This window comes from Eutrigla gurnardus (assembly GCF_963514095.1).
Source record: "Eutrigla gurnardus genome assembly, chromosome: 22".
Taxonomy (NCBI): Eukaryota; Metazoa; Chordata; class Actinopteri; order Perciformes; family Triglidae; genus Eutrigla; species Eutrigla gurnardus.
This window is the reverse complement of record NC_139933.1, coordinates 5,897,358-5,925,259: the sequence shown is the minus strand read 5'-3', so window position 1 is coordinate 5,925,259 and position 27,902 is coordinate 5,897,358. Positions and strand designations below refer to the sequence as shown.

Sequence of the window (27,902 nt, the reverse complement as noted above, 5' to 3'; positions counted from 1 at the left end):
CTCAGAGCATCGTGGTAGAACAACCTCTCCTGGAGGCTGGGAAGAAAAAAAAAAAAAAAAAAAACAACGTCCCAAATGGTGAATACGTGACGGCCAAGTAGACGTCGGCTAGAAAAATATATGCACACAGACGGAGGGAAATCAAATTTGTCTTCTCACCTTGCTGATCTCCAAATATGTTGCCCTGGTGTAATTTCACACCCTGTTTGAAGAAATTAGTTTAAAATAACTCTGAATCCATTTTTGGTAAGCATGACATTTAGAATTCTCCACAGAATCCAACGCTCGTGTCCCATTACACATCCCGTCATCTCGGAGACGGGGGCTCCAGCGGCGGCGCTCTCCGCTAACGAAGGCTAGCAGGTCTGCAGAAAGCCGAGGTGGAGAAACCGAACAAATACGGACGCATAAATCCTGTGCGTCAGTTGTGGGACGGGGGGAGGGGGAGGATGCCGTCCTGTGTTTGTATTTTTTCACAGGAACCAAAGTTTCCAGCGAGCGTGCTTCTTGGAGTCGGCTTTGGACTTGCGTTTGGGGGTGGAGGTGAAGGCCTCCTGGGGGTAAGGCAGGGAGGCGAAGTGGCCGTCGGCGGTTGGGCAGAGCCTCATCATCAGCGGCTGCAGCTTGTCCTCCTGCTGCTTGAAGTCCAGCTCCACACTGCAGCAAAGAGAGGCGACACGCACCGTCAGTAAATCAAACAGCAACCGTCCCTATAGCATCCAGATGCTATTACAAGACACGCCGTATAGGGTAATACATCATAGATTTTATTGGTTTGTAGTAGAAAGCCTTTATGTGACTGCTTGCTCCGTTAGTGCAACCCAAACGCTGTTCTCATGAGTATTCACCCACCAAATTATAATAATCCACGGGTGACATCTACAGAGCTGATCAGAAGGAATGAATCACGGTGTAATAACAGTATTTCCCTTATGTTCGTTGCAGCAGAACACCTGGGTGTTATTTCTGTGGAAATGCTGCCTACCTGACTCGTATTTGAATGCTGGCTTTGATTTGTTACGTTCTTGACGCACTCCGTTTTCATTCCCCTTCACGCGTCTTTGAATCTTAACATGTTTTGACTGCAACATTCCCCCCCTCCTACCGTATTAAGTGTCTACAGTTTGACCTCTTCTCATTGACCCCTGCTCAGGCATCTGTCACAGCGCTGCTCAGCCGGATGAAGCGACCTACATTTCTCACTTACACCATCCTTATTTAGCACTAAGATCTCCCGCTCAGGCTGTTTTTTTTTTTATTATTGAATCTGACTGGTTTTATCATGCAAGTCTTCTTCCCGGTGAGGACTCCTGGGTCACTGGAGGAGGTTTTGAACCTGGAGATCATTTGCTTTGCTCAAGTTGAGATCAGAGCCTGGATATCGGATGTTTTAGGATTCCACTTTATGTCACATTGCTTTGATCCTCTGCACAGCATTACAACACCAGCAGAAAGGGTATGGATGCAGAATGAATTAATTTGTTGGGATTTTTGTTAAGACAAACGCGGTCTTGCCGTGTTCCTGCAGGGTGCTTGGGGGATTTATCTAGACCAGCCATCGTTGTAATCCCACACCCGCGCACAGCTGACTACGGGGTTCCGCTAAGTGAAACTCTGATTACAGCCTCAGCTGCGTGAAGTTCAGACGGACTTTAATCTGCTAAAGCCAGAGTCGGCTGCTGCTGGGGGGGACTCTGACGGACAGACTTGCATAACGGCGGCGGGATCCACTTCATGAATAATGCGGCCCGCCTGGCTCGACGGAGCGGTTGCCACTGTGAGAGATTACGCGGGGTCGAGGTGAGCCGGCCAGTCGTCTGGCTGCTCTGATAGAAACACAAAGCGTCTGTAATGACGGCCCTGACGTGAGACATCTACGTTTTAAAAGCCACATCCAATAGAACTTCAGGATGTGGCTTTCCGATTTGTATTACAGGGGAGCTGCAGGTGCAGATTATTCTGTCTGTCCAGGATATGAGGATTTTAAGGTGGGATTTGGACGCAGTAAAACACCTCGGAGTTGATACTCTATTTGAATTTATTTAAACAGACGTTAATGTGGGCGTCTGACAGCGACTCAACCGACTGCTGGGTGCTGAAACAGACACTCGGCACTTTGCATTTGTTTGACTCAGGCCTTTACACGAGGCCAAGACCAGCTATTAGCAATAAATCACAGGCTGTTAATTACACCGGTACAAAGCCACTTTGCTTTGTGTGAGGTCTGTTAGCATTGGTGTGTGTGTGTTCTTGTGGATACCTCGCTTGGTTTGATTGGTGGAATAAACAAATAATAAATTAATTCCGTTATGCCCGGCACATGGAATGTCTTTGTTTGGCCTAAAGGTACTTTTTGACACTTAGCTAAATACATTTGTGTCCTTGCTCAGTTGTCCGTTACCTAAATATCATTTCACCTAAACTACTGCAGCTCCCTTTACTGTTTACTGTTAAAACTCCTCCTGGCGTATAACTGGTCCAGAATGCAGCAGGAGCCGGGAGAAGAGATGAAGTTACTGTTGTTTTTTTTTTCTTTTATCTGCAGCCGGTGGCTTTATCGGCCAGTCGGTCCACAGAAATGTTGTTTACCCCACACCGGGGTCTGTAATTCATTTAGAATGGACTTTAAGATTTCCCATTTCACTAAATTATCTCCAGACTACACCCGAGACCTCCAAGCAGCCGGAGTCGTCATTTAAACATTCTTTAAAAACCTTCCCTTATAAACACACTTTTTACTGCTACTTGAACAACTCATCCTATTTGTTGATCTTTGGGATTTTATCATCTTTTCACTGTTTTACATTTACTGGTTCCTTTTATTGTTGATTTTATTTCTCTTGCCATATCTATAAAAGCACTTTGAGATTTTCTTCCCCCCCCCCCCCCCCCCCCTTTAGTTATTGAGGGATCTGAACCACATGTGTAAACATGGTTCCCTGATAAGACCACGATGTCTTCTGACGTCAGGCTAAAGCTCACATATTAAACATAATTCATGGGCTGCAGAATGAACAGGCTCTTACAGCCCAAATATCTGTAGTGACGCAGCATCAAAGGGCTCTGTGATCAGTTGCTGTTTGTCTAATGAGAGGAGCGTCAGACTGTAGGTGAAGCAGTATTTCTCTCAAAAAACCTGCAGTCAAGACGTTGTTTGGGGGAAGTACTGCAGCTTGATGCTGCATCCACACTAACACACGTACACAAACACACTATATGTTAACGACTGTAGTTTCCAGCCTCAGACTGCGGAGACTGTTGCTGTATGGCTCAAGGTTATTGCCCTGCATCGCACACAGCCATATAAAACATTTTATTGGTACAATCAGTTGATTTATTCCCACTGTGTTCTCTGAGGGAACACTGTACGTTATCAGTGCATTTGCTTCTGCAGGCTTCCCTGTGAACTCCGCCTTAGTGCTACTACAACTTATTGTAGAATGAGTTGTCTACCCTGCAGTTATTGGAAACCCTGAATTCAGCTCGTTTTAATCCCAGAGGTGCTTGAAAGTATTATATCAAGGTGGTAAAAATTGCTTCTGTTAATACTACCACTACGGCTAATGCTACTACTACTACTATACTACTACCAACACCAAATGCAGTTGGAGCCCAAGGGCCTCGGCTGCATGAGGTTTCTGCCTAAAAGCCTATTAAGACAGTTTTTTGTCGCCACTGTCGCTGTAACGTTTGCCCCTGGGGTATGTTGGGACTCTGAAAATCAGGAGCGTATTTTAATAATCAAATTAAATTGAATTGATATTGAATTAAAAAAAGACAGTTTAAGGACTAAACAAGCTTTTTATACAGATTAAGGAAAACAATTCTGTCGCAGTGATCTGTAAATGTCATCTGTATATCCAGATCTCCAGTAAATGGCCTGGGATGAACCTGTGAGAGCAGTCTGGGTTTGATGGTTCAAACATTCCTGGTTGCATATAATCCCAGAAACATTCCTGACATGTTTAATGATTTTCAAAAGATAAAATCTGCAGCTCATGCAGGAATCCTGTTTGTACATATCCTGTTTACTCACCTGACTCATGTTCACGCCTTGTTTACACCACTTATCCCACTTAATACCACACGTGTGATGTCAGATTAGAGATCGTTATTCGGCTACAAGCATTTGAAGTTCACATTTTTTTTTTTTTCTGTCTTAATAAAGCCTTATAATTGTATTGTCGTCAGACTAAATCCACATTCTCTCATCCTCAGTTTACATATTTGATCAGTCGATTCGTGATGCCCTGAAAGCAACACTGGTCCATGTAGGTGTTTTATTTGATCTTAGCAGGAGTTATTTTTATGACGCTGAATCTACTTTTTAATTAGATTTGATGAAAGTCTTCTCAGCTTTCAATCATAGACGGAAACATACAAAGAAGAGGGTAAAGTGGTCGCTTTGGAAAAGCATAATAATAATAAGAAAATGTCACTGAGAAAGAAAAAAGAAAAATCTGCATGACTTAATTTTGGGGAAAAAAAATCAGCAGAGTGAAAAGATAATCATCTCATCTTTGAAACGCACTCCAAAGGCCTTTTAATGAAAAATGTATTAGTCTCTACACCCGGCCCAGTTATCAGCATCTCCTTATGAAACCGTCACGGGTCCCGCTGCGTTGCTCCACATCTCGGTTTCCAGCTGAGGGCGAGGTTTTGGGCGTTTTCCTGTCTCCTGGCTGCCACTCCCCCGAGTGTGTTGTTGTCAGTCTTTAACCTCCCCCCCCCACTTCTTCCTTTGTCTCTCTCCCTCTCTCTCTCCCACTCTTTCCCGGTCACGTCCCTGCTCTCCAAAAAGAGAGAAAAAAGAAGAAACTGTCGCACCTTACCTGCCCTTTACCCCACTTTTAAGCATCCGCGACTCTTCCTCTCCTCGTCACCTTCATCCTGTTTCACATTCTCACTCCTGCCTTACTTTTTCTTTTTTCTTTTTTGTTCTGGTGCCTTATCTTCCCCGGGCGTGAGCGTGCTCTTCCCGACTGTCCTCACCGTCCCTTCACACTGCCTGTCCTAGCGAGGATCACTTCTGTAGCCATGGTAACCGGCTTGCCACCATGTTGGAAAACATCATTATGCTCGCACAAAAAAGAGATATCTTTCCCCCAGCAGAGCCGTGCGGCAGGACAGAGTTTCTGCTCGGTAATTTCCATATGTTATAATGTAATCAGCTCGTCCGCCTTTAGCGATGCTTAATTGATTTTCATAGCCTCACACAATAGATTGGAGACTTCTTCCCTCCCCCTCCTCCTTTTTAAATACCCATTCCTTCTGAATATTATGTTATTTGCACTGCACACAGTGTTATTCAAAGGATGTTTTACCATCAGATAGTGTGCTTAATGATCAGCTGCTGCTCAATTAATTGCGAGACATGCAAGGTAATGACAAAATTGGGCTGATGGGGGGAAAACAACTATAGTCCATTGTGAATAATGACACCCAGTGGTGCGGACCTCTGCAATCGCCTCCCTTAATCACAACCACTTACATCTATCTCCCTGTTTGATCAGCACATTAGCCCATATAAATGCAATGTGAGGAGAATGAGATTACAGGGTTTCTGCGTCAAGACACATCACGACTTTAATGCCTGTGGTTTCGAAATAAGTGGAACGCATTTCAAATCCCCGCTTTTTTTTAATATAATTTCTTTTATTTTTGGAACCAACCTGTCTCTCATTCTATTCCCATCCAGCATCTCTCTCTCATGCTTACTCTGTTTTTTTTCTCAGTAAAAGACATTACATCACCTGGCAAGGTGGAATGAAAAGTAATAATCTTTTTATCCCTTTCTCACTTATTCTGTTTCAATGCCGTGCGCGTTGTATTAAGCGCTGAATCCCGGAGTTCATTGGAACGCACAGCGTGAGGAGTTAGGAGGACGATAACGTAACCGGTGAGACGGAGAGAGGAAGATACTGTGGGAGGATAAAAGAAAAGATGTACAGGGGTCCAGGGTGCCTCAAAATGAGGAGCGTGGGACCTTACTGGGCTGCGTGAATATTATTTATGGTCCCATACATCCAGCTACAGTACTTGAGCTTTGATTCTCTGCCCAAACCCGATTAGGCCCTTTTTATTTTTCCGTTGGAATACTTCTATCGCTATAGGTCCAGGCCTGATTTTCCCGCCCGTTCACGGCTCTATTTTTGGCCGCGGCACAAAAACACAAACATGCTCTCAAAGAAATCCTAATAGATATCATTGACGATTCTTCACGCGCGCATTGTCTGTTCCTTCATAGCTCCGCTTCTGTGTTTCTCCACCTCCACAGAGGTTGTTTTCATGGAGATCCAAGTAATTAGATTGCCATTTAATCCTCCTGCCTGTGTGAATACAACCGCTATATTTGATTCTGTGTCCAATCAACACAATTTGCCATGCCAAGCGAGCCTCTTGAGGAGAACTCGGGTCTCTTAAAGGAGAACTCGGGTCAATTTAACAGATTCCAAACATCTCTCGAAGAACCGTCTGCCCTTTTTTTTATCCGAATGAAAGCTTGCCAAGGTTTCGTCAGAAAGCAAGGCTTCCATGTTTGAGTTTCTGTTTTGCTGCACTTCAATTGATCGTGGCTCGGCTTGGATGCCAAATGTGGAGTTTTGATTTCGTATCTCGCCCTTTTGCGACATTTCTCATTGCGTGTGAATGATCAGTCGAGGAACTGTCTGTCACACATTTATACAGGGCCGGGTGATACGGAGGAAATCAAATATCATATTTTTGAACTCCACTTAGTAATGCAGCTTTTAAAACCAGGGAAAGAAACCTAGTTATGCTATTTTATCCTTAATTTAAGACGATATCTACTCTCCTATTACAGTATCGATATAATCATTCAGCATAACGTTGCCCGGTCCGAGCTTTTATTTAGCTCAGTTTATCTTTGGGGATATTCCAGTGAAGGTAAGATGGATATGTTGGTCAACTCACTGGAACAAACCATATGTGTATGCTTTTATTGAAGTATTTAAACCCTCGTTGGGAGTTCAGGTCATGACGATTATAGACATGAAACACCTCTCCCAACACGCCACTGATGAGTACAGGTACGCTCTGAGCTGCCAAGAATATCTCAACGGGAGATTGGAAATGCTCATGTATTTTTTTTATTTTATTTCAACATTTTATTTATCACACTGCTGCTCGCTGATTCAGAGGGATGGCTAGGGAACGTCTCTGGAGTGTGGAGAGGCTGCAGGCGAGCACAGTTGGTCTTTACTCAGGTAGGCAGAGCGGAGATGGAGATGGAGGTAGACCAGCAAGACCTTCTCTCCCCCCCGGGGCCAAATCACACCATTAACATGCTGCTGCCTAATTTATAATAAGAGGCGAGCTCCCATCTCAGCAGTCCCTTTTATGTCATCCGTCTTTTAACCCCGCATTCAACCCCTTGCCCATTAATTCAGCCGTGCAGTGTCCTTCACGCCACGTGCCATAATTCAGCTCACTTCATCTCCCTGCCATTAAATTGCAACCGTTGTTGCTGTTGTTGTTGTTGCGGACCCTGTGGCCGCTGCGTGGGTTCCACCCTCAGACATAAACACACTCCGCTTTACGGCGGTATGCACCTTCCTCGGCTCATCAGTGGGAACCGAGCTGCGTCCCGCTCCTTCACTCACCGATTGAAGTTTGCCCAGCGGCTTATCAGTTATTTAGAGCAGCAGATAGAAGATGATTTAAATGGCTCTTCAGAGGCGAAACACTGTGGAGAAGCAGTGTCCACTAAAAACAGTTTTTATTATTGATCGCCACTCACCCCCCCCCCCTACACTTTAAATCTATTTTCTCCTGTTTCTTTGACTGTTGGACTCATACTTGTTCGCAGCACCAAACAGGAAAACAGCCAGACGTGCGTGCCGTACACTTATGCATATGAAGGTTGCGTTATGTAATTCTGACTGAGCAAAGGGCCCTCATGGGGCCTGCAGACTGTCGGTCTCGCTGTGGATCAAAGAGGGAGGCTCAGGCACGGCGGAGGTGTTGGAACCTGCGAGGCTCTTGTCGGTAGGTCACGGACACCGACTGTGAACTTTGAGCCGGTTCCACACACTTTCACATCGGGGCTGAAACTAGCGGTTATGTTTATGTGATTAAATCTGCGGAGGTTTAGCCGCACTAGTAACACGGCTCCATGGATACCAAAGCCAGTCAGGTCACCTATTTAGTCCAGACTGAAATATCTCAACTATTGGATGGATTGTCATTAACTTTTGCTCAGCCATGCATGTTCCCCAGAGGATGCTCCCCAGTTTGTTTTTTTTAGATTGCTGACATTTACTAAGGATATTCAAGGTCCCCGAAGGATACATTCTAATGACTTTGGTGATCCTGTGACCTCCTCATCTACAACCATATTAAGGTCAGATAAAATCCAATACTTGACCTATAAGATGGTGACCATGGCAACGATTGTACCTGCTAAGTGTCAGCACGTTAGCGTTGTCATTGTGAGCATGCTAGTATGCTAACATTAGCATTTGCTGCTGTTCGTGCCTCGTTTGGGCTTTTAAAATACGATAATGTTCCGTTCACATCACATCTTCTAGATAAGCTACTGACGCGTAATTAATTAACAAAATTGGTGATCATGTAACGCGTTCCCACACGAGGACACCTGGGCAGCAGCGTATTCATACATACTTGTACCCTCATAAAGCGAGTCCTGCGTAATGACTTTGGACTCACGTCTGTACTGCTTGTCAAATCAATTGAGCCGAATTTGAAAGTACGCACGGGGCTCCGTTGGCTTGGCAACAGCACACGGCGATGAGATTTCATGATGTCTGGATGGTAATTAACTTCACCTTCCGCGGCCCCCGCGCTCACTCGTTCCGTAGTACGTATCCCCTCTGCTTTTGTCTCTACATCGAGCCAACCTCTACACCCGCTAGGCACACTTCAGTGACTGGAGGGCCGTGAAGGGACAGAATAAACCAAAGACATATGGATGGATGGAGAGGGAGAGAGAGAGGTGTGTAAATGTCACATGTCCCCGTGTGCTCATTAACAGCGACCACATTAGTCTTGCATCCCTCCCACCTGTTCACTTCCCCTTAAGGAGAAAGGACCGGGGCCCATTTGGACGGCCGTGTCTTTGAAGAGGAATGGTCCACTCACCTGTAAATAATGCATGCGCTGTTCCGGCATGTGTCGCAGTTGGCCGTGTCCTGTCCGGTTCGATAGGAGAGTCTGCGGGGGAGATAAGTCGTGAATGAGTAATTACGGGGACTTGTTAAGCTGCTCCCTCGCACCTTCCTTCCTCATCCTGTTTGTCGTCCCTCATTAGCGGGTCCAGAGTAAACCAGGGTGTCCAGGTCTCCCACCCTGAGTGGCCTGTGTCCGGCAAGCGAGGGCAATAACGGCACAGTGACGGGCCATTAGCGGCGGCTGACTGATTTCAGGTCAGATAAGGCAAAGTGCTACACAGGAGGAGGTTCTGCTGCGGTTTTGATGGAGGACTCGTGTCAGAATCGTAGGAGTTTTTACAAAAAAAGTCAACTCGGAGCCAATCTAGAAGTCTGTTAGTTAACCTTTTCTGGTTTTGTCTGAAACTTTTCAAGGAGAATTAATTATTTTGGTGTAAAAAAGAAAAGAAGATGCATCTCCCGAGCTCAATCGAGTTGGAAACTACTTACTGGACTTAGATGATGACTAAAATGCAGAAGTTCCCAATGCATTACACATGTTCTCATGAAATAATCAGATTATTTTCATTATTGATTAATCTCTCAATATATTCTTTATATATAAATCTGAGAAAAACACATTCTCACATCCCAATATTAAATACTCCATCTCCTCTTCTTAATGTCGAGGCTTTTTACTCACACTAGAGACATCTGGCCATTGATCCAATCCGTACAACATAGTGTTGTAAAACACTAAGAGTTATCTTCAGTGTGAACATTTTGCCATAACCATTTATTATTGTGAGTGGGGAAAAAAAAATGAAAATGGAAATGGGATGGGTCCTCTTAGCGGATAGATTTTGGCAGTTTTGCTTTAGATAGCAGCCCTTTGGCTTCATGCAGTCGGCCCATCTTAATTTCATGGTGATATTGATTCACCGAATTCACATTCAAACCCATCAATATCCTATTATATTATATCCTTGTGTGTCCTTTTATCGTTCTACTATCAGTCGCCTCGGAGATAAAATACGGTCATGAACCGTGTTCCCATTATAGATTCCCTTTTTCTCCGGGGCCAGCTAAAGACCAGGCGATGGCCCTGAATGGAACTACTTGGTTACATGCTTCGAAAGGCTCAATGGCTTTCTTATTGGATTAGCGTGTTGAAATGTGCATATTGATTGACAGGAATAGTTTCCCCCGTATAATTAACGACATATTACGGTGGGAGTACTGTGGACTCACTTCGCAGATGACATGGACTCAAAGGAGATGCTCGGCTGGTTGGTTTTTATGGGTATGACCTGCACTGCTGCATCCACAGAAAGCAGTCTTCTAGATCAGGTACAACTGTCGTGTCTGTATTATTTTGTTGTTTTATTTGTTGCTTTCCACGAGAACTACCAAATTCTGCCAAAACAGCTTTTAGTTTGAAGCATTTGCTCACAGTATCGGATGATTTGAAATCTTGAAAACTGACTATCCCAGTTTTTGAGATGTATTTTTAGTGATGTCTGTCAATGGGATTTCATGTGACGTCTTCAAAGTGATGGAAAACGATCACAAAAACAGCAACGATGTCCTCGCCTCCTTACTTTTGGACAATCTGCAGACCTCGGCGTGACAGCTGTAAACTGGAAAAAGCCATTTAGAGTGAGTTCTGTGGATTATTCATGGGGGATACTGTTTCTGAAGGGAGATTTTACTGTTGAAATTAGGTTTTCAATGCTTTCAGCACCACTAATAGAATTCAATTTCCCTCCATTGTATTGGATACAAGGCAGAAATCATTGTGGCATTTTAAATGTAGTTTTATTAAAATCTAATTTGGTCAACCAACCCTGTAACAAACAATCCCCGTCATAAGTCCGGGTTTCTCAAATTAACACTGTGTTCTCCTTCTCAATGAGGTCAGTGTGCTAACTTTCACATTAAGTACTTGTCTCTGATCTTTGCTGCAGCTCAGACATTTTTTTTAGTTTTCTCTCAGGCACCCATAAGGTGCCAATAAAAAAATGAAACCGCTATCATAAATGTCTTCTCCTTATCTACTTGTTTCCGTGCTGCATACTGCATACTGACGAGTGTATGAGAGGTGTTGATATCAATATTGTTGTTTGAGCCTGGCGCCGAATGAGGTTCTGAGGAGGATGAGTGCGGTGATAAGGGGGGAGTTTGCAGCTCGGGGTAATTGCAATTAAGGGGCCTTGTTATTGGAGACAGTGTGATGGCGTGGTGCGGTGGCAAAGTTCAAGGCCGTCTTCACTTTCCGCCCGGGCGAGCGGATCGATGAGCGACCCGCGGGGCACAGGGGCGACCAGGGTCACGTCCTTTGATCAACTCGCCCTCCTCCTCCTCTTTATCTGCCGTCTCCATGCATCTCCCTCCTCTCTCATACCGAGGTGATAAGAGGAAATGGGAGAGCGGAGCTCATTTTCGGGCAAGCCTCCCCGCGGAGAGCGAAGCCAACAGTGCCATTAACGCTATATTTATCCACCCTACCCGTCTTTGTGCTTACCAGGTGAGCTCTCCCAAAGGTCACCGAGTGGGCGGAAGTCCAAAGGCATAAAAACATGCACACATGCAGCGTTGATAGACGGGCTAGCAACAAGTCCCCATGAGTGTGATGAATTCGGTCTGGTCCTGCCAACTGATGATGCAGCACATTTATCCCTGAGGTTTGTGCTGGCGGCTGCAGCCAATCATGTGCTCTGGAAGGGCATCGAAGCCATCACACTGTGTGAGCCGTGGGCAGGATTGTACCTGAGGGGATACATGCGAGCGTGTGCTAGCATGCATGCTGCGCAAGGGACAGGAGGCCAGTCAATGTGCTCTTTCCCCACAGCAGCTTAGTACAGTAAGAGCTGCTCATACAATCCATAAAGTTCTAGTAATACAATAACCAAGGGGGATGTAGCTGCAGCAGCCTTCTCCCTCTCTCTCTCTCACTTTCTTGCACATGCCCGCTTTCTACCTCGTTTTATCGACCATGACTTGGCATGTGTCATCAGTGCAAAGGTCCGATATGTTAGAAAATGTCTAGATCGTTGGTCAAATGTAAAAGAAACACAATGGAGCAGAAACGGCCAATCACAGAGCCTTACATTCTGATTCAGCACTTTCAGGGGAATTGTGCTTTCTTCTTTTTTCTTTTAGTAGTCTCAGCACATTAGCCATTGACTTTCAATTTGTGTTTCCGCAGCATGTCACGAACACATGCGTTGTGATTAATGCACGGAGCGAGTGGGGAAAAAGGAGCTCGTATAACATAAGCGGTTATATATCAGATGTTTGCGCCTATAGCCTGTGGGCGCTCCTATTTGTCGTGTCAGTGACATTTATGTAAGGGGAGCGTGGAGCTAATGTTGTGTGACTAAAGCAGCATTAGATTTTTTTTGTTGTTGTTGTTGTTTTGATTGGTTCTATAAAAGAAATGGAAATGCGTGCGTTAAGGACAGAAACACAGGGTTGGGCTCAGGTGGATTACACGAGGCTTACACTGCTCACTGACTTTAACGAAACAGAGGCTCTTTTTAATGAAAGTATGGGAAGACAATGTGTTTGTTTTTCTTTATGCATGCGCCCAGATGGCGTCATTAAACAGTAGTCACTCCTTTTTTTTTTTTAATCTACAAATTAAGTCACCCCTCCCCTCGTCTCCTCTCCCACCTGCCACTTTAGACACATCTGATAAGCCAGATGTGCTCGGCGACGGCGAAAAGATGGCTCTCCGCGCTGCACCACATGTCCTGCTTGCTTTTTTCCCCCCACTCGCAGCACTTTTTTCTTTTTACGAGTTCAGTGATAAGGAGATTAAGGCCGCCTTGTGCGAGATTGAAAACTGATAATTGCCTTTTTAGATGGTGAAAGGTGGCTGTTGTCAGATCGGCTGCTTGTTGAATTGGAGTTTCGACGCCGTCGAGTTGATATCGAGAGTTGCTTTTTCGTACACTTTGAAGCGTTTGTGTGTGTGTGAGGATCTAAGCTTGACAGGTGTGCCTGTGTGGTTAATTCCCACAGGTGTTGGACTCCAGGCTGGTATGATGTCGATTGTATGGATTTTCCCTCCCTCCATACCTCTCCACAGTGCTGGTTAAAACAGATAGGGATCTGAGTGCAGCGCCCCAGCAATTCACTCAACAAATTGGCCATTTTGTTTGCCTCATCCCTTTGGATAGACAATCCTCTATTTCAGTGGGCTCTCTGCTGTCTGCGGCCCTTTTGTATATACTCCGTACCCATTGGACGGTAAATGACTTTTTCACGGGCCACAGCTTTTTCAAAGGCGTCGGACTTACTAGACAAACATAGTGTGTGGCTGGATAAGGCCAATTTTTACATTTCTACGTGTCTTTTGTATTGTTTTTGTAAAAGTGTATGAAATTATCACTTCATTCTTTAATGAATATGTGTAACTCCCATATTCAGACATGGTATATGTTCTCATACTGGTTGATACCGGCTCGAAGATGGCTCGTCTGTAAATAAGATCTGCTGCAGCGCTGTCATATCTGGAGGGAAATCATCCCAAAAGGACACTTTGCTGTAACAGCACTGCAGGGCACATCCAGGTGGAAGCCACATAATCCCAGCTACGTGGAGCAGTGATCTCTTTTTCAACACTCGAGCCTAAGATGTAGAAATAATATGACACGTGAAGAGGGTACTCATGCTGAAACATGAATGACTCTTTTGTATTCTTGGCTTTGTCCTGTGCGAATATTTATATCTAAGTAGTATAAGTCAGGCTTTAAGTGAGATGTCTTACCCTTCTCTGTGGGCCTCCCCCTTCTCCAGTTCCTGGATGACCCCCAGCAGCACCTTGATGGTCTCTTGGCTGGAGCTGATGAGATTTTCCATGGCCTGGAGCTGTGCTTTAACATCCCCGTCCTGATTCATAGGCACTATTTGCTTGCAGGCCTCCTGTGTTTGGTCGGGCGGCGCCCCGCCGGCATCGCCTCCTGTGCAGGGTGTCAGAGGTTCCTCCATGCCCCGAAGAGGCCGGGCAGATAGCTGTCCCGTGTGGCACTGTGCCTGTGTTGTACAGCCTCCACTGGAACGTGGTAGCGTCTCACTCTGCAGCCCGTTGAGCTGCAGGGCTTTCTTCCGCTTGCTCCGCACGGACGGACTGTCCAGGCACTCCACCTGCGTGAGGGAGTTCCAGGCGATGGGGCCCGTAACCTTGGGGGCCCTGTCCGGCAGGGTCCGGGACGAGCCCTCCTCCAGATTGAGCAGCTGCCTCTTGGCCGAGCGGTCCGTGTCGTCCTCCCTGTGTTGTAATCCTGTCCTGGCTTTGGATGGGACACTGCAGAGCTGGTACTCTGCCTGTGCTCCGGCTCCGCTTCCTCTCTGTGTGTCTGCAAGGCAGTCTGTGTCTGCAGAGCAACTGAGCTGCAGAGCGTCAGAGCACAGGCCATCAGGTGCAGTGTGCTGCTCCACTGTGGCAATGCACTCATTAGTATGGAGCAGAGCCCTGGTCCTCCGGACTCCACTCCCCCCGCAGGCTCCCTCCTCCTCCTCCTCCTCCTCATCTAAACCCTGCTCAGCAGCCTTGGACTGCTTCACCTCCATGACAAAACCGTTATTCCGACCTTTATAGGTTTCCACGGCCGCCACGTGTTTAAAGGTGTGGCCTTTCTTGCGCTCGAAGGGAAAGGTCTGATAGCGTTTCTTCAGGTCGGGGGACGTCTGCACACCCGTGCTCCTCGTGACGTTGGGGATGGAGCGGCGCGCCGGGACCGTCATGTACTTGCGGTACGCCACTTTGTATGAGATCGGCTTGCCACCTTTCCCCGCGGCCTGCAGCTCCGCCTCCCTCTGCTCGTTCTGGGCCTCGCAGATATCCTTGAAACGCACTTGCAGGGCCTTGTTCCTCTTCCTCACCTGTCGACTGGCTTCCAGGGAATACTTCACCTCCAGCGCCAGCGAGGTGGAGGGCAGGGGCGCCGCCTCCGAGTCAGACTCTGAGTTGGTGAGCATGCATTTGCCACCCTCCTTGCTCACCATTTTTCCTGAGAGGCATGGAGAAAGACTCTGTGTTAATCATTGCTAATGAGTGGCTCAGACAAAGACCATCGCCTGTCTATTACAGAATACACCCACTCTCTAAGCTTATAGAGAAGGGAGGAACCTGTCAGACACTTTTATTCACGTTATACATACCGAAATCCAAATTTGTCATATATTTCAGGTTATTTCATCTGATACATGAGTGATAGTTGAGTTGATACTGAAGGTGTGGTCTAAAGTTCCCCTCTACGTACGATATATTTACCCTTGAAAGAAAACCATCAATTCCCTTTAGGAACCAGTTGGCTGGAGTATTTTATATTCGCCAATCCATCCGTGTTTATTGACTCAAAAACCTGCAAGCGATTTTAAGCACGCCCTAAAAATAATCTCAGCCAATTTCCATGGCGCATTTAATCTTCTTCTCGGTGACACCGGTAACCGTTTTCATTTGTTTATCACTGCCAGTTAAAGCAGCCCTGACTACCCGTCCCTCCTCCTCCTCCTCCTCCTCCTCCGTCTCTGCTGCTTTCTATGTTGATGAGTGTTTGTGTCTCTGTTTGGATGGGAGCTATCAGACGCGGCACTTTCAATCATACACAGGCGCATCCACTCGATGGAACTCGGTTGTAGTAGCAGCATACTGTTGACTCCTATAAAGACGGTGCCCGGGGTCTGCTGCCAGTTCATTTCCATGGTTCATTATAGGTTCAGGAGGATTCTTCACTGTCTGACCTTTCTCACTCTCAGTTAATAATTCAGTAAAAATAGGATTTTGCTCCCTTTTTTTTTTTTTTTGTTGGCACGTTTTCAATCCTCGTGTGTTTCGTTTTCCACTTTCTCTCTCAACCGACAAGAGAATCTGCTGAAAGGGATGGGGAGCGTAGCACAGGCACATCACGACTACTCTGATGCTCTGACAGAAATATCATTCTCTTTCTGCCTGCTGATTTACAATAACCGAACACTCCTCATGTGGATGCCGAATCAGATAGGATTATAATTATCAGTCTGGGCTGATCTGCCATGACTGCTCTCCGTCAACTTCCTATTTCCAACCTGTCTGTTTTCTTACCTGCGAGCTATTGAACGGACGTTTTTTGTCTCACTGTCTTTCCAATCTCATTACTGTCCTGGCTTTGTGTTTGTATATTAAATAGTCTCAGACAGTGGCATCGTTCCAGAGATCGGTCTAACAGTCATTGATGGCCCCTTCAAGTCACGCAGTATCATCTGTAAATATGGCAATTTTAAATGTGGGCATAATTAATCTGTAATTGTTTCTGCAGACGCAGCGCTGGCAATCTGCCTTTCGAAGCACATAGCCACAGTTTTTCAGCATGAATATATGAATAAAACACATTTCCGTAAAAAGGCATGCCCAAGATTGTTCTCCAAAAAATCAAGAGAGCTGCTGTGCCCCGCGCTGAGAAGCAGCTTTGCTGTGAATAAAATATTTTCTCGGTATCATCACATCTAACTGTCAGAGTCTCATGTACCGGTTGGCAGACATCTCATGGGCATATCGGGGACCCTATTTTTAAAGGTCCTAAAATGTTTGTGCCACGTAAAAGACAGCCAAATGGACCCGGCAGTGTCACAGATTGACAGCCGTCCCCTGAAACCTGATCATTGGCCAGCGATGCCAACAGCCCAGCATGCCCCATATAGACAGGTTAGAGATGGCAGCTTTCTGCTGTGCAGGCAGATGTTGGTTTGATTCTCACCCGACAGGTTATTACCGATGTCTCCGAATGATCACTGTGATCATCTGCAGTACCTGGCATTATACAGTGTGTGGAAAGTGGACAACATCAGCTCCCGCCAGTGCAATTTGGGAAAAGCATAGTGTTATTAATAGTGGGGACACAAAGGATATGTGTTTTATGTAGAGGAGGGGGAAGAATCAAAGCTGCACATAAGACGACGCGATACATTCATTTCCCGGTGATTTCCCCAGCCGTGCAGAATCTGTATCATTCCAGTTGAAGATGGTGTTTTTTTTCCTCCCCTCCCCATCTTCCGACGTTTCTTCCCCTCCCGAGTATCATCTATCCCTCCAGCACAACTCTGCTTTCCTGGTCCATCATTGTCCACGTCCTCCCCATGTTTGTTCAAAGGATGACATTGTGAATAAGAGATTAAACCACTCTCCAAACGAGGTCAGCGAACACGTCCACGTTGCGAGACCCAAATGAAACATTAGATTCAACGCGTGCCGAGCTGTATCTGATTTACAATTCAAGATGCCGCCTCGTTCTAAGCCGTCACACATCCAGACGCGAATGCGGTTTGTCGGCTAAAACGGCAACAGTGTTTTCCGTCCTCGCTCCCTCCCTCTCCGCAAAGACACTTCCGCCGGTACTATATCATATCCTCATTTAAGTTTGAGCTCTTGTGACATGTCGGCACTGCAGGCTGAATGATGTGTGCCTGGCTCCACGTATCTGATTTGTGACCCCCATTGTGTTCCGGCCCGGGCGACTGCAGCAGAGCTAGTATCGCGCCCCCCCTAGCTGGAACACCACCCCCTGGCCTTTTTGCATAAACAGCATGACTCATCATGCGAGGCTGTGACAACTGCCTCTTTTTGGGGTGGCCCTGATCCCTTTTTTTTTTCCAATTTAGGGCAAGTAAGTGAAGTGTAATGACCTACTATTTTCCACCCAGTAGGACAGACCAAAAACAGAGCTCACAGGGTCATGTGCACATGGACAAACACATCAGACATGTCCCCATCTGACCTTGTTTTAGCAGCCCAGCTCACGTGGACGTCATCCCGGACCTCGGGGGTCATTATTTGGGGACACAAGTGGATTTTTGTCCGATGATAGCGTCGCACGATTGGTTCTTGGACAGATTTGCGCCATTGGACGCTTCTGAGTGCTGCAAGGACAATCCACATCACTGCAGTAATGCAATTCATTATTCTTTGAACGGGGAAAATGGTCTTATGTTCTGAGCATTTGCTCATTTTAACGCAGCGCACCTTGACTTTAAAATGCTTTTCCTTTACTTGCATTATTTTTGAACTGCATATGAGTCGGCAGTTTTGTGAATGGCAGTTGCCTAATTGAACTTTTGGTCGCCCCGGGGGTAAAAATCCAAAGGTGGAACTATCGGTGTCCTGATTTCAACCTGGGGATTGAATGTTTACCGTACGTCAGCGCTTGACTAATTTTGTTTTATCGCTTCTGTTCCACCGAATCGTGGAAATTCATTAATATATTATGCATCACAAAACCGGTGAATTGATTAAATGCTGGAAATATGGCTATACATGTCAATTAGCGACGGCAGCTTAAACAGCCTCACTACTTAACTCGGAGTTCCATTGCGCTTTTTTTCACCATCTCTTTATTTCTTTTACATGCCTTTTATATTTTCTCAAGCTTTCCAACGATTGCTCAACTGTATTCTCGGGTTGTCTAGTTGTCATGACCTTGATATCTCAGGAATGCCTTCTGCAAACGTCCACATCAAGGATGATTGGAATTTGATGGTCAACTGTGACCTCACAAAACACGTTTTTGACCATAAATCAATAACGCATATGATAATTATAGCAATGTCACACAGTTGTCTAGGGGTGAGTATTGGCAAGAACCTCAAGATACTAGGGCTGGGTATTGTTTAGAATCTCACGATTCGATTCGATTTCGATTCGTTGGGTCACGATTCGATTCAATATCGATTCGATTCGATATTGATTGAAATGCTTCGATATCGATTCAGTATCAAGTAGAAATACACAAGTAAGAGTACCAGATCATTTTTTCAAATAATTTATTTAGTTTCATGCCTTATGAACAGCCGTGGTATAACTCATAGCATGATAAAACATGACACTGCTTACACTGAACTACAGTGCATGTAACGGGTTCACACCGGCCACGGAAGCTATGGTAGTAGACAGTAGTAGTGCAGATATACCGTTGAAATGCACATATTTGTTTATCTACTCTTCACATTTATTAAATGTATTGTCTCTTCCTGTTTCCCAGTGCGAGTTGAGATACACAACTATGATCGCATTTGTTAATCGCGGAATTTATTTTGAAAATTGCTTTTATTTTGAAAATTGACCGGATTGTCTCGTGTCTCTTTGTGTGATTTCCTGCCAGAACTGACGCGTTCGCTCGCGGCACGCTCAAAGAATAGAGCAGACGCCGAAACGATCGCTTCACAGCGCGGGACGGCCGCGCCTATTCGCGGCGCTCCGTGTCTGGTGTGAACGACACTATCGCTTAACAAGGGCGCCGAAAGGAAGCGGGCTCCGAAAGGAAGCGGGCTCCGAAAGGAAGCGGGCTCCGAAAGGAAGCGGCTCCGCTACGCGCCTATTTGCAGCGCTTCCGCGGCCGGTGTGAGCGCTGTACTCACACCGGTCGCCATATTGTAATGGTTTGGTCTAGTGCGGCCCCCGTCCGTACAGCGCGAATCACACGAGGGTGGCGGTCACAGCGCCCCCACTGGCCAGGGGCTTGAATCGATTCAGAAAATGGCTGAATCGATATTGAATTGCGGGGAAAAGAATTGCAATGCATTGCTGAATCGATATTTTTACCCATCCCTACAAGATACGATACGTATCACGATACTTTGCTCACGATACGTATCACGATATTGCGATATAAATAAAAATGTGATAAAAATTGAGTCAAAACTATTCACTGGAATAAATATTGAAAATAAAATGAAAAAGGATAAAGTACTGCATACACAACGCGTGTAAACCTGATTTTTTTTTTTTAATCGATCTTTGGAGTTGAAAAATCGATATTGTATTGGGCGGCAAAGTATCGCGATATATTGCTGTATCAATATTTTTACCCACCCCTACAGTTGTCTAACAGAATAACACAGAAGTGACATTTTTGGGCAGGCGCTCATCTCAACTGCAACATGATTGGTTGGCAGACGCGTATCACCGCAACGTGGTTATTCTAGTTTATTGAATCCAACTCGGGGAAATATATGCTGCCACTATTTGGTTTTTGTGCTACATGATCAAAAAAAAAAGTCCTGCTCTCCTATCGCTGCAGTTTACAGTATCACAGCTCAGCATGGCTTCAGCTGCTGCTTGAACAAATGAGTGCAGCACTCACATGGTAGACATAGAAGTCCCACACTCCACTGTAATCCAGCTTTATCTGCTCATGTTTTGTTTTCCTGGTTTCTCTCTTCTGTCAGCTCGTGTTCATAATTACACGCGGCTTAGGAGTCTTTTGAAAAGTCTTTGATCTTTTATTCTTAAGAACGCACTGATTATGCACTAAAAAGATATCCGGGCTCACCGTTTACTTAAGCTCGTGTTTGTAAAGTCTTTTTTATTGTTCCGTCTGTCTCCGTGCTGCAGCATGTGAGCGAGCTCGGCTGCAGCCATGCTCTCAGGGTGTGATGTGAGGGTATTTGTGATTGACTGTACAGGTCAGCGTTGAGGGATAACTGCAGTTCAGTGCATTAGGCCGACACCAAACGCAGCAAATCCTTTGTCAGTTAATGGTGGCTTAATGCCGTAAGATGGAACGGCACTGGAAATCACAGGATATTAAGGGATTGTCTCTAGTAATTGTTGCTCACTCATCATGGGCCGCTGCACTGTTGCCAAGCACCGTTTTTTTTAGATTTTGCTCAGAATCATTATGCAGTGTTGCAATAACGACACCAGGAACATATTTTAATGGAGATTTTTTTTTCCTACCCTGCCAGATTCCAAACCTAGTAGCGCTCCCTTTTAGATCCAGGAGAGCTGCAGTTTTAATACCATTGTGATGATAAAGCGGTGGTGTCAGTGTCAGTGTGTTTTAGGGTCAGATACAAAAGCAATGTGGCAGATATTCCCAAACTGGTCGACCAACGGATGATGTCACTGTTTAATATGACATCATAGTCGTAACGAATAGGGTCGGGTAAAAATATAGATACGGCAATATATCGCGATACTTTGCCGCCCAATACAATATCGATTTTTCAACTCCAAAGATCGATTTAAGAGAAAAAAAAGATGAATTTTTAGATGCGTTGTGAATGCAGTACTTTGTCCTTTTTCATTTTATTTCCAATATTTATTCCAGTGAATTCCATCACTGTCATTGAGTTGAAATTTGTCGATTTGTCCCCTGATCAATATCATCTGATGTACATATACATATACAGCTACTTGTGTTTTCATCTTTATTTATATCGTGATACATATCGTATCATGACCAAAGTATCGTGATACGTATCGTATCGTGAGGTTCTTGCCAACACTCACCCCTAGTAAAGAATAGTACTTTGTAATAGTACTTAGAATTTAGGGTTCATTCTAATGTCAGAAGTCAACCGACTGTGACGGGATTAATCCAGATTTGCTGTTAATCCACAGCACTCAGAATACACTTTCAACCATATGCACAACATTTAACGTAAAGCTTGTGTAGCTTCACGTTCACGTTTTATTTAAATATTCCATTTATGTGGCTTTCAGTTGTGCACTTGCACAACATAATGCCTGTGTGAGAGGGACTGCATTATTAGACTCTAAGACTTAATACAGGCTAACGGCCCCTCGTGGAGCTTCCCGGGCCCTAGAGTGTGTGCTTTGCCCATCATTAGTGTCCGTCCCTGCTGTAGATGATGCTAGAAAACGCCACGGAAGAAGAAGTCGCTGCTGTTTTCATGGACTTCTCCTTTGATTGTGGCCTTCGGACATCGTAGCTTTCTTATTTTTTTTACTCACTTTGTCTCGACTGAATTGTACTCCTGTTTGTTATTTCTTTACTCTGCGTAGTTAGTTGTGTGCTACACCTTAAGGGTTCTTCAGGCGCTGGATGAATTCAAGCGTAATACGTACGTAAAGATGGAGATCCGACCTCGAGGAAGGATGTGTGCTGCATCAGCTGCCTTGTTGTAATCAGAATGCATCAGATCGCTTTCCTCTCATCTTCTCCGTTCTACACAACCATCTACATCTCCTCTCTCCTTTCCTGTCTCCCTGCCTCTCTTTGCCTTCCAGACACGCTGAGCTTTCAAAGCTGATGGGTAACTACAGAACTCCCCTGCTGCTCTCACATTTCCTCCTAGTCATCCCTCGAAAAAAAAAAAAGAGACACACACGCCACCAAGCACAACGATAAACAAGACGAGGACGAGAATAAACAGGTGTGCACGGCTGTGGATGTAGAGTTGTGACAGTGGGAGCAAAATAGACGGAGATAAGGATGAAAAGGGAAGATGATGAAGTCACGGAGAAGGATCCATGAATAAGAATAGAGAGGTGGGGGGGTAGAGACGGGAAAGCCATTCTGTCTCCTCTATAAGATGCATCATGTTGTCATATAGTGGAGAGGGAGTCGTACAAAGCTCATTTACCATTTTCTATTTCCAACCGTTTGGAAAAGACCTTCCTCAGCACGACTGTCAAGGTCCAATTAATTTTCTCCTTTCAAAATCCAAAAATGCAACACGTAGCAGTCTTTCCCAGACGGAGTTAATGTGTTTTAATGTGTCAACCGTTTTAGTACCTTTTTTAAAGTGACTGTTTGCTATTAAAGTAACACTTAAGCCACAAAATGACTATTTGTGAGATGATAGTGGCAGTGGTACTGAGCATACAACTGGATAAATGAGACTTGGATGATATCGCACCAGTTATGCGAGAGTATGGAAACAGATTTGAGAAAAGTTTTGGCTGTTAAACACGGCCTCCATTTATTTTACTTTGTTTCGGAGTAAAGTTGAGTGACTTTCCGCTCCTCGTAGAAGTTTACAAGAAAATCAAGGTTTTTCTTCAAGAATTCAGGGTAACCTGTTGTGAGTTTTTGATATACAAATGCTCATTTTGTGGCTTATCGTTCAGCCCTCAAGTAGTTAGCGCTAAAACAATTTGTCGATCTGCAAAAACGTATTCAACAACATTTTTGATAATCAAACGGTTTGACATTCATCTAGTAATTGAAAATGTGTGTGTTTTGGACTGTTTGGAAACAAAACAAGTAATTGGAAGTCGTCCCCTGAGGCATTTGTCAATGTGTCATAGACAAAAGTGTTAATTTAATTATTTTTATCTGAAGAGTTGATAGATGCAGCACTGAAAGAATGCTTAAACTCTACTTACCAAAGCACAATCCCCCCACACCACCACCACCACTAGGGTGCTCCCAGGGAGAAAAAAAATCAGACTCTTAATGAATAATCCTATTAGCACATGAAAGGTAACATCTGGCTTGTTCCAAAAAAGCAGTCAGTCTTTTCTAGGCGAGCAATTTGTCTTCTGGATGACGGAGTGCCTCTTTCAGGGAGCGAGTGCCCACTTCACCACCCGCCCTGGAGACCCTCGCTCCCCCAATACCCCCTCCCCTCTCTCACACACTCATTTGCTTAGTTTGAGATGGGAGTAGGAAGAAGTTCCCTTTCTCTACGTAACATTCCGGCTTTGTCGTAGCTTTGTCCTAATCTGAAGAGATCGTGCACACGGGTGGCTTGCTCCCTCCTTGCGTGCACGTAAATGGCAGAACAGTCAATCATCTCCTTCCTTCTCTGTTGAGCGTTACTGGGCGAGGCGCAAGACTTAATTGCTAAAAATAAAGATTGACTTTGAAGCGGCCGACCATCGACGGGCCTTCCTCAGTCTCACAGGCGGAGCGAAGGTTAAAGGAAGACAGGTGGCGACGTTTTTTTTTTCCCACATCTTACTTTCATCATTTAGTTGCATTTACATACAGCAGGTATTCATCTTGAGATTCAGCACACATTTCTCTTCGATATACTCTAACCCTGTCTTTCTCCCTCCCTGCTTTCTCTCTCTTCATCCGTCTTCACCCGAGTCCTATTCTCGGTGTCAAAGTGAAATAGAGCAGAGGGGAGATTTTTATCACAGCGTCGATGTGAGATAAAGTTGAAGGGGGGAGAGGGAAGAGCGATGGCAGGAGGTTTGTGAGATGAGTGGGAGTGACATGCGGTTTGTGTGGCATCTGAAGGGCAGCGGAGATCAAGACAACCCATGTCCTCTCTCTTATTCTCTGTCACACACACACACACACACACACACACGCTCCAATAATCTGTAAGGAGATGGTGACTTCACTCCATTAATCTAGATTAATCTCGAGTTTAGGTCCTTCACCAGATGCAGCCAGCTGTCTGATGCCAGCTCTCTCTGCTGCCTCCGTACGTGGGACAACAGCTTCACGCAACAATTCTGCAATTGTTCCCTTTTTTCGGTTTATGTAACGCACGCTCGCGCTGCAAAATCTGAGAGGAAATGCAGCATCATGCAAGCACTGTGTATGTGGAGCCAGTCAGGTTACATCTGGATGGGAATCCTCTCGGAAACAGCAAGCTGACCTGCCAGATCTGATAAACGTCAGCTAGCAGCGGTCAGGGAGTTCTCCCCGCCTCATGCCTGGGACATAAACATATTTCATGTTTTTTTTTTAAAGTTTTTTCCTCAACTGACTTGAATCTTAAAAACTCTGCACTAACGCATTCCACAGCCCGAGATCACCCCCGAACCACGTCTGAGACAAAATCTGAGATTTACCTCCTTTCATCTGCCACACGCATTTCATATTTGATCAGCCGACTAAAAGGGGGGGGGGGAAAATCCACCAGTGAAAACATTCCCTGTGGATTATCCCGGGCTCAGTCCCACAGAGCAGCCAGATCCCTTGGATTTCCGACTCCAGAGGTTATTTGAACAGACTTGCAGTGACACACCGGAGAGGTGAAATGGAGGAGAGGACGACTCACCTCAGACTGTGAATTACTGACGTGAAGGAAGCTTTAGCCTAGATCCCTGGTGTTGCTCATGCATGCCCGTTTCCTTGGCGGATTAGAGGCGAGCTGGAAGAGGAAGCCTATGCCATGGCAGAAGTTAAGAGGACGGGCGGCGGCGGCACGCAGGCGGCAGTAGTTGGGAGTAGTTGTTGCACATCGGCGTCCTCTCATCCAGTGGCGTGAGGTTCCTCTAAGCCCCAGTCAGGGTCGCCGCTCCCCCCTTCTCCTCCTCTCCTCTGTTCCCCTTTCTCCGCACGGCGTCGGCAGCGGCTCACACTCACACACACACACACACACATTCACACACACACACACGCACACACACGGCGGCTGAACTCCGGACGCCTCAGCGGCAGAGCCCACGCAGGCGGAATATCCCCATCGTGCCGCCGCAGTCCTCCACTCTGGCTTTCTCCTCTTTGCTGCGTGCGTGCATCTGAGTGTATGTGGAGAGAGAGAGAGAGGGAGAGAGAGAGGGGTAGAGAGATTAAGCGAGAGGGGGAGGGAGAGAGAGAGAGCAGAGGGAGGGAGGGGAGGTGGCGATGGAGAAAGTACAGCTCCAGTTTTGGCTACATCTGGCAGGTTCACGCATCATCCCCTTTGTCTCGTCATCAGTTAACGCAGCACACCTCACTTCTGTGGCGACCGTACGCTCATCACAACTTCAGGATATTAATATTAATATACTGTGGTGTGTTCAGGCTGCAGTCCCAGCCCGGCCAGAGAAGGACGTGACTCACCAGTCTCCATGCACCCCCCCGTGTCTTTAACTCTCTTTAACTAGTGTGATGCTCGTCACGTACATCAACCCCGCGAGTTCCATCACACGTCCACCTTTCTGTGCCGACCTCCCGTTCCATCCGGTTTACATACATTTTCCCCTCTTATTGTGTTTTTCAATTAATGAAATAAGGAGGGATGGGAATAACACTTGATCATGTTCAAGTGTGGCTGCATTATATGCCTGGTTGGATGTTTTGAGAGCCAAAACTCACCCTCACCCCTCTCACAGGGAATCCCTAGTTCTGCTTTAAGCCTCAGGTACCATGGTAATGAGCTGCTGCTCTGCAGACAGCTGCTGCCGCCGCCGCCTGGGTTTTTGCATTTAACTTTGTGCTTGTCAGTATGTTTTTTTTATACTATATATTTCTCAGTGAACCAGCCTACTAACAAACGCCTTTAACGCACACAGTTACATCATTAACCATTCGGAAAACTTGATACGTGTTATTTAGGTTTGTTTATTTAGGATTCATATAAAATTCAGATGAAATCCACTCATCAAATTGAAGAGGAGTTAAATCTTGACAGAGAACCAATTGTCAGAGCAACTTGGATGGAACTACATTCGTCTGCTTTTAGGGAAAGAGAGATTTCTCATAACATTTCTGAGCCGTCCTCTTATTAATAGGACACTTCTCATTTTTACATCTTGTTAATGCCACTTTATTATTATTATTATTATTATTATGTTTTTTCTCATTAGTTGTATTTCCCTGCTGAAGTTTTTCCCCTCGATCGGATCACGTCTTATTATTGGATAATGTTTCACCGTTTAAATCTTTTCATCACCATTGAGTCCCGTTTGCTGTTATGAGGCCATTTCTCGTTTATTCATTCTGTAGTTCAGCAACCTCCAGCTGGTTTTGAATACATTTATGACACAGGACATTTGTCAAATTGGTGATTTAAAATAATTGACCCTCGAATATGGATTTAAATACTTTGCAGCAAGCGGGACGTTAGATAGAAATTTGTTTAGTGTGTTAAATAATGAAATGTAACCTTGAATCCCCTAGTTTTTGCAGGTCCATTTTCACACATATTTTGCTGAGATACACCCACAGATCATTATTATATATTCTTGTCGAGATTTAGTTAAAAAATGTCCACAAACACAGAATATATCATGTCCAGCTCCACTTTTCTGATGTTTATGTTCCTCATAAAAGGTTGGAAGAAGAAAATCATGTACTCTAAATAAGGTGCGTGTCGGCTTGTGGAAGAGAGTGGTGAGTCGCAGGTCCACCTCACATCCATTAGACCGCCCCCCTTGTTAACCCCCCTCTCAATGCGTCACAGCTCTCAGACCAGCTCTTTATGACACACGTGAATAACAGAAACTTGGTCTATTCGTCTGTCCCCTCGCCTCTCTACTGCATGACATAAAACACCCCCCTGTCGTTTTACCAGACTGTCTTCTTGTTCTGGAGTGACGGCAACACATCTGCTTTACGGCCCTCGTTATTTGCCTCTGCAAGCCGGCGACCCGCTGCTGGTTTGACACTGGAGAAAGCTGAATAACGTTAGGATTTAACCTTGGAACGCTTGGCAAGTGTTTTTAGGTTTGAACCCGGGGTTAATGGCATTCCTTTAATGGATGGAGCTCCTCTGGGAGGCGATGTCTATACTGTATGTCGGCTTGGAAATGGGCTTTGCTGTTTTCTTTTATTGGAATCTGCTCAGCGGTGTTGCTGCGTAAGCAAACCGTTTCTCAGATGGATAAACCGGTGGCATCGCACAAGTCACTGGAGTGTCTCTCCCCTCTATTGATTTCATTACCTCAAAGTCAAGCCCACAGGGGACTTCTATTTGATGTCCTTCCCCCCCTCCTCTGTGCGTATGTTAAACACAGTGTTGTGGCCAAATGAAGATATTGACCCCACTGCTATTCAATTCCACAAAAGCATCTCCTGTCACTTCCAAATACGGGAAAAAATAGCAAAGAAATCTTGCAAATCATAATACATGAAAGATGAAATATTGCAAGAAACAAACAGACTTTTGCCCTTGGCTGTGTTGGAACAAAGACGAGAAGAAGCGAACAGAAGTGGTGTGTCTTGTTGTAGGAAAAGCATTCATATCAGACTGGAGAGAAAGGGAGTTGTTTCATATTACACCCTGGATATCACCTAATGAAAACACAAAGTGACAAATGAATTCATTTAAAGAAACCAAACACACAAATGTCATGTTACATGGGAAGCGTTAATGAAGTGC

At 45.3% G+C, this 27,902-nt stretch overlaps 2 protein-coding genes across 4 annotated transcripts in view; one reads left to right on the top strand and one right to left on the bottom strand.

Moving 5' to 3' along the window:
* The window catches only part of dock1 (dedicator of cytokinesis 1), a 147,900-nt gene that overhangs the window by 65,859 nt on the left and 54,139 nt on the right, over positions 1-27,902 (top strand). The window lies entirely within an intron of this gene.
* On the bottom strand, positions 474-25,364 carry insyn2a (inhibitory synaptic factor 2A; the record flags this gene model as incomplete). 2 transcript variants are annotated; one of them, XM_084001865.1, is made up of 4 exons in its annotated part: positions 24,876-25,364; positions 13,903-15,145; positions 9,121-9,192; positions 474-657 (listed from the first exon to the last, which is right to left on the bottom strand). In XM_084001865.1, exons 2-4 carry the CDS (start codon positions 15,138-15,140, stop codon positions 474-476), a joined length of 1,494 nt encoding a protein of 497 aa, XP_083857991.1. In that variant the 5' UTR covers positions 15,141-15,145; positions 24,876-25,364. The 2 variants fall into 2 exon arrangements, with proteins under 2 accessions (XP_083857991.1, XP_083857992.1); XM_084001866.1 differs by lacking the exon at positions 24,876-25,364 and having other exon boundaries at positions 13,903-15,156.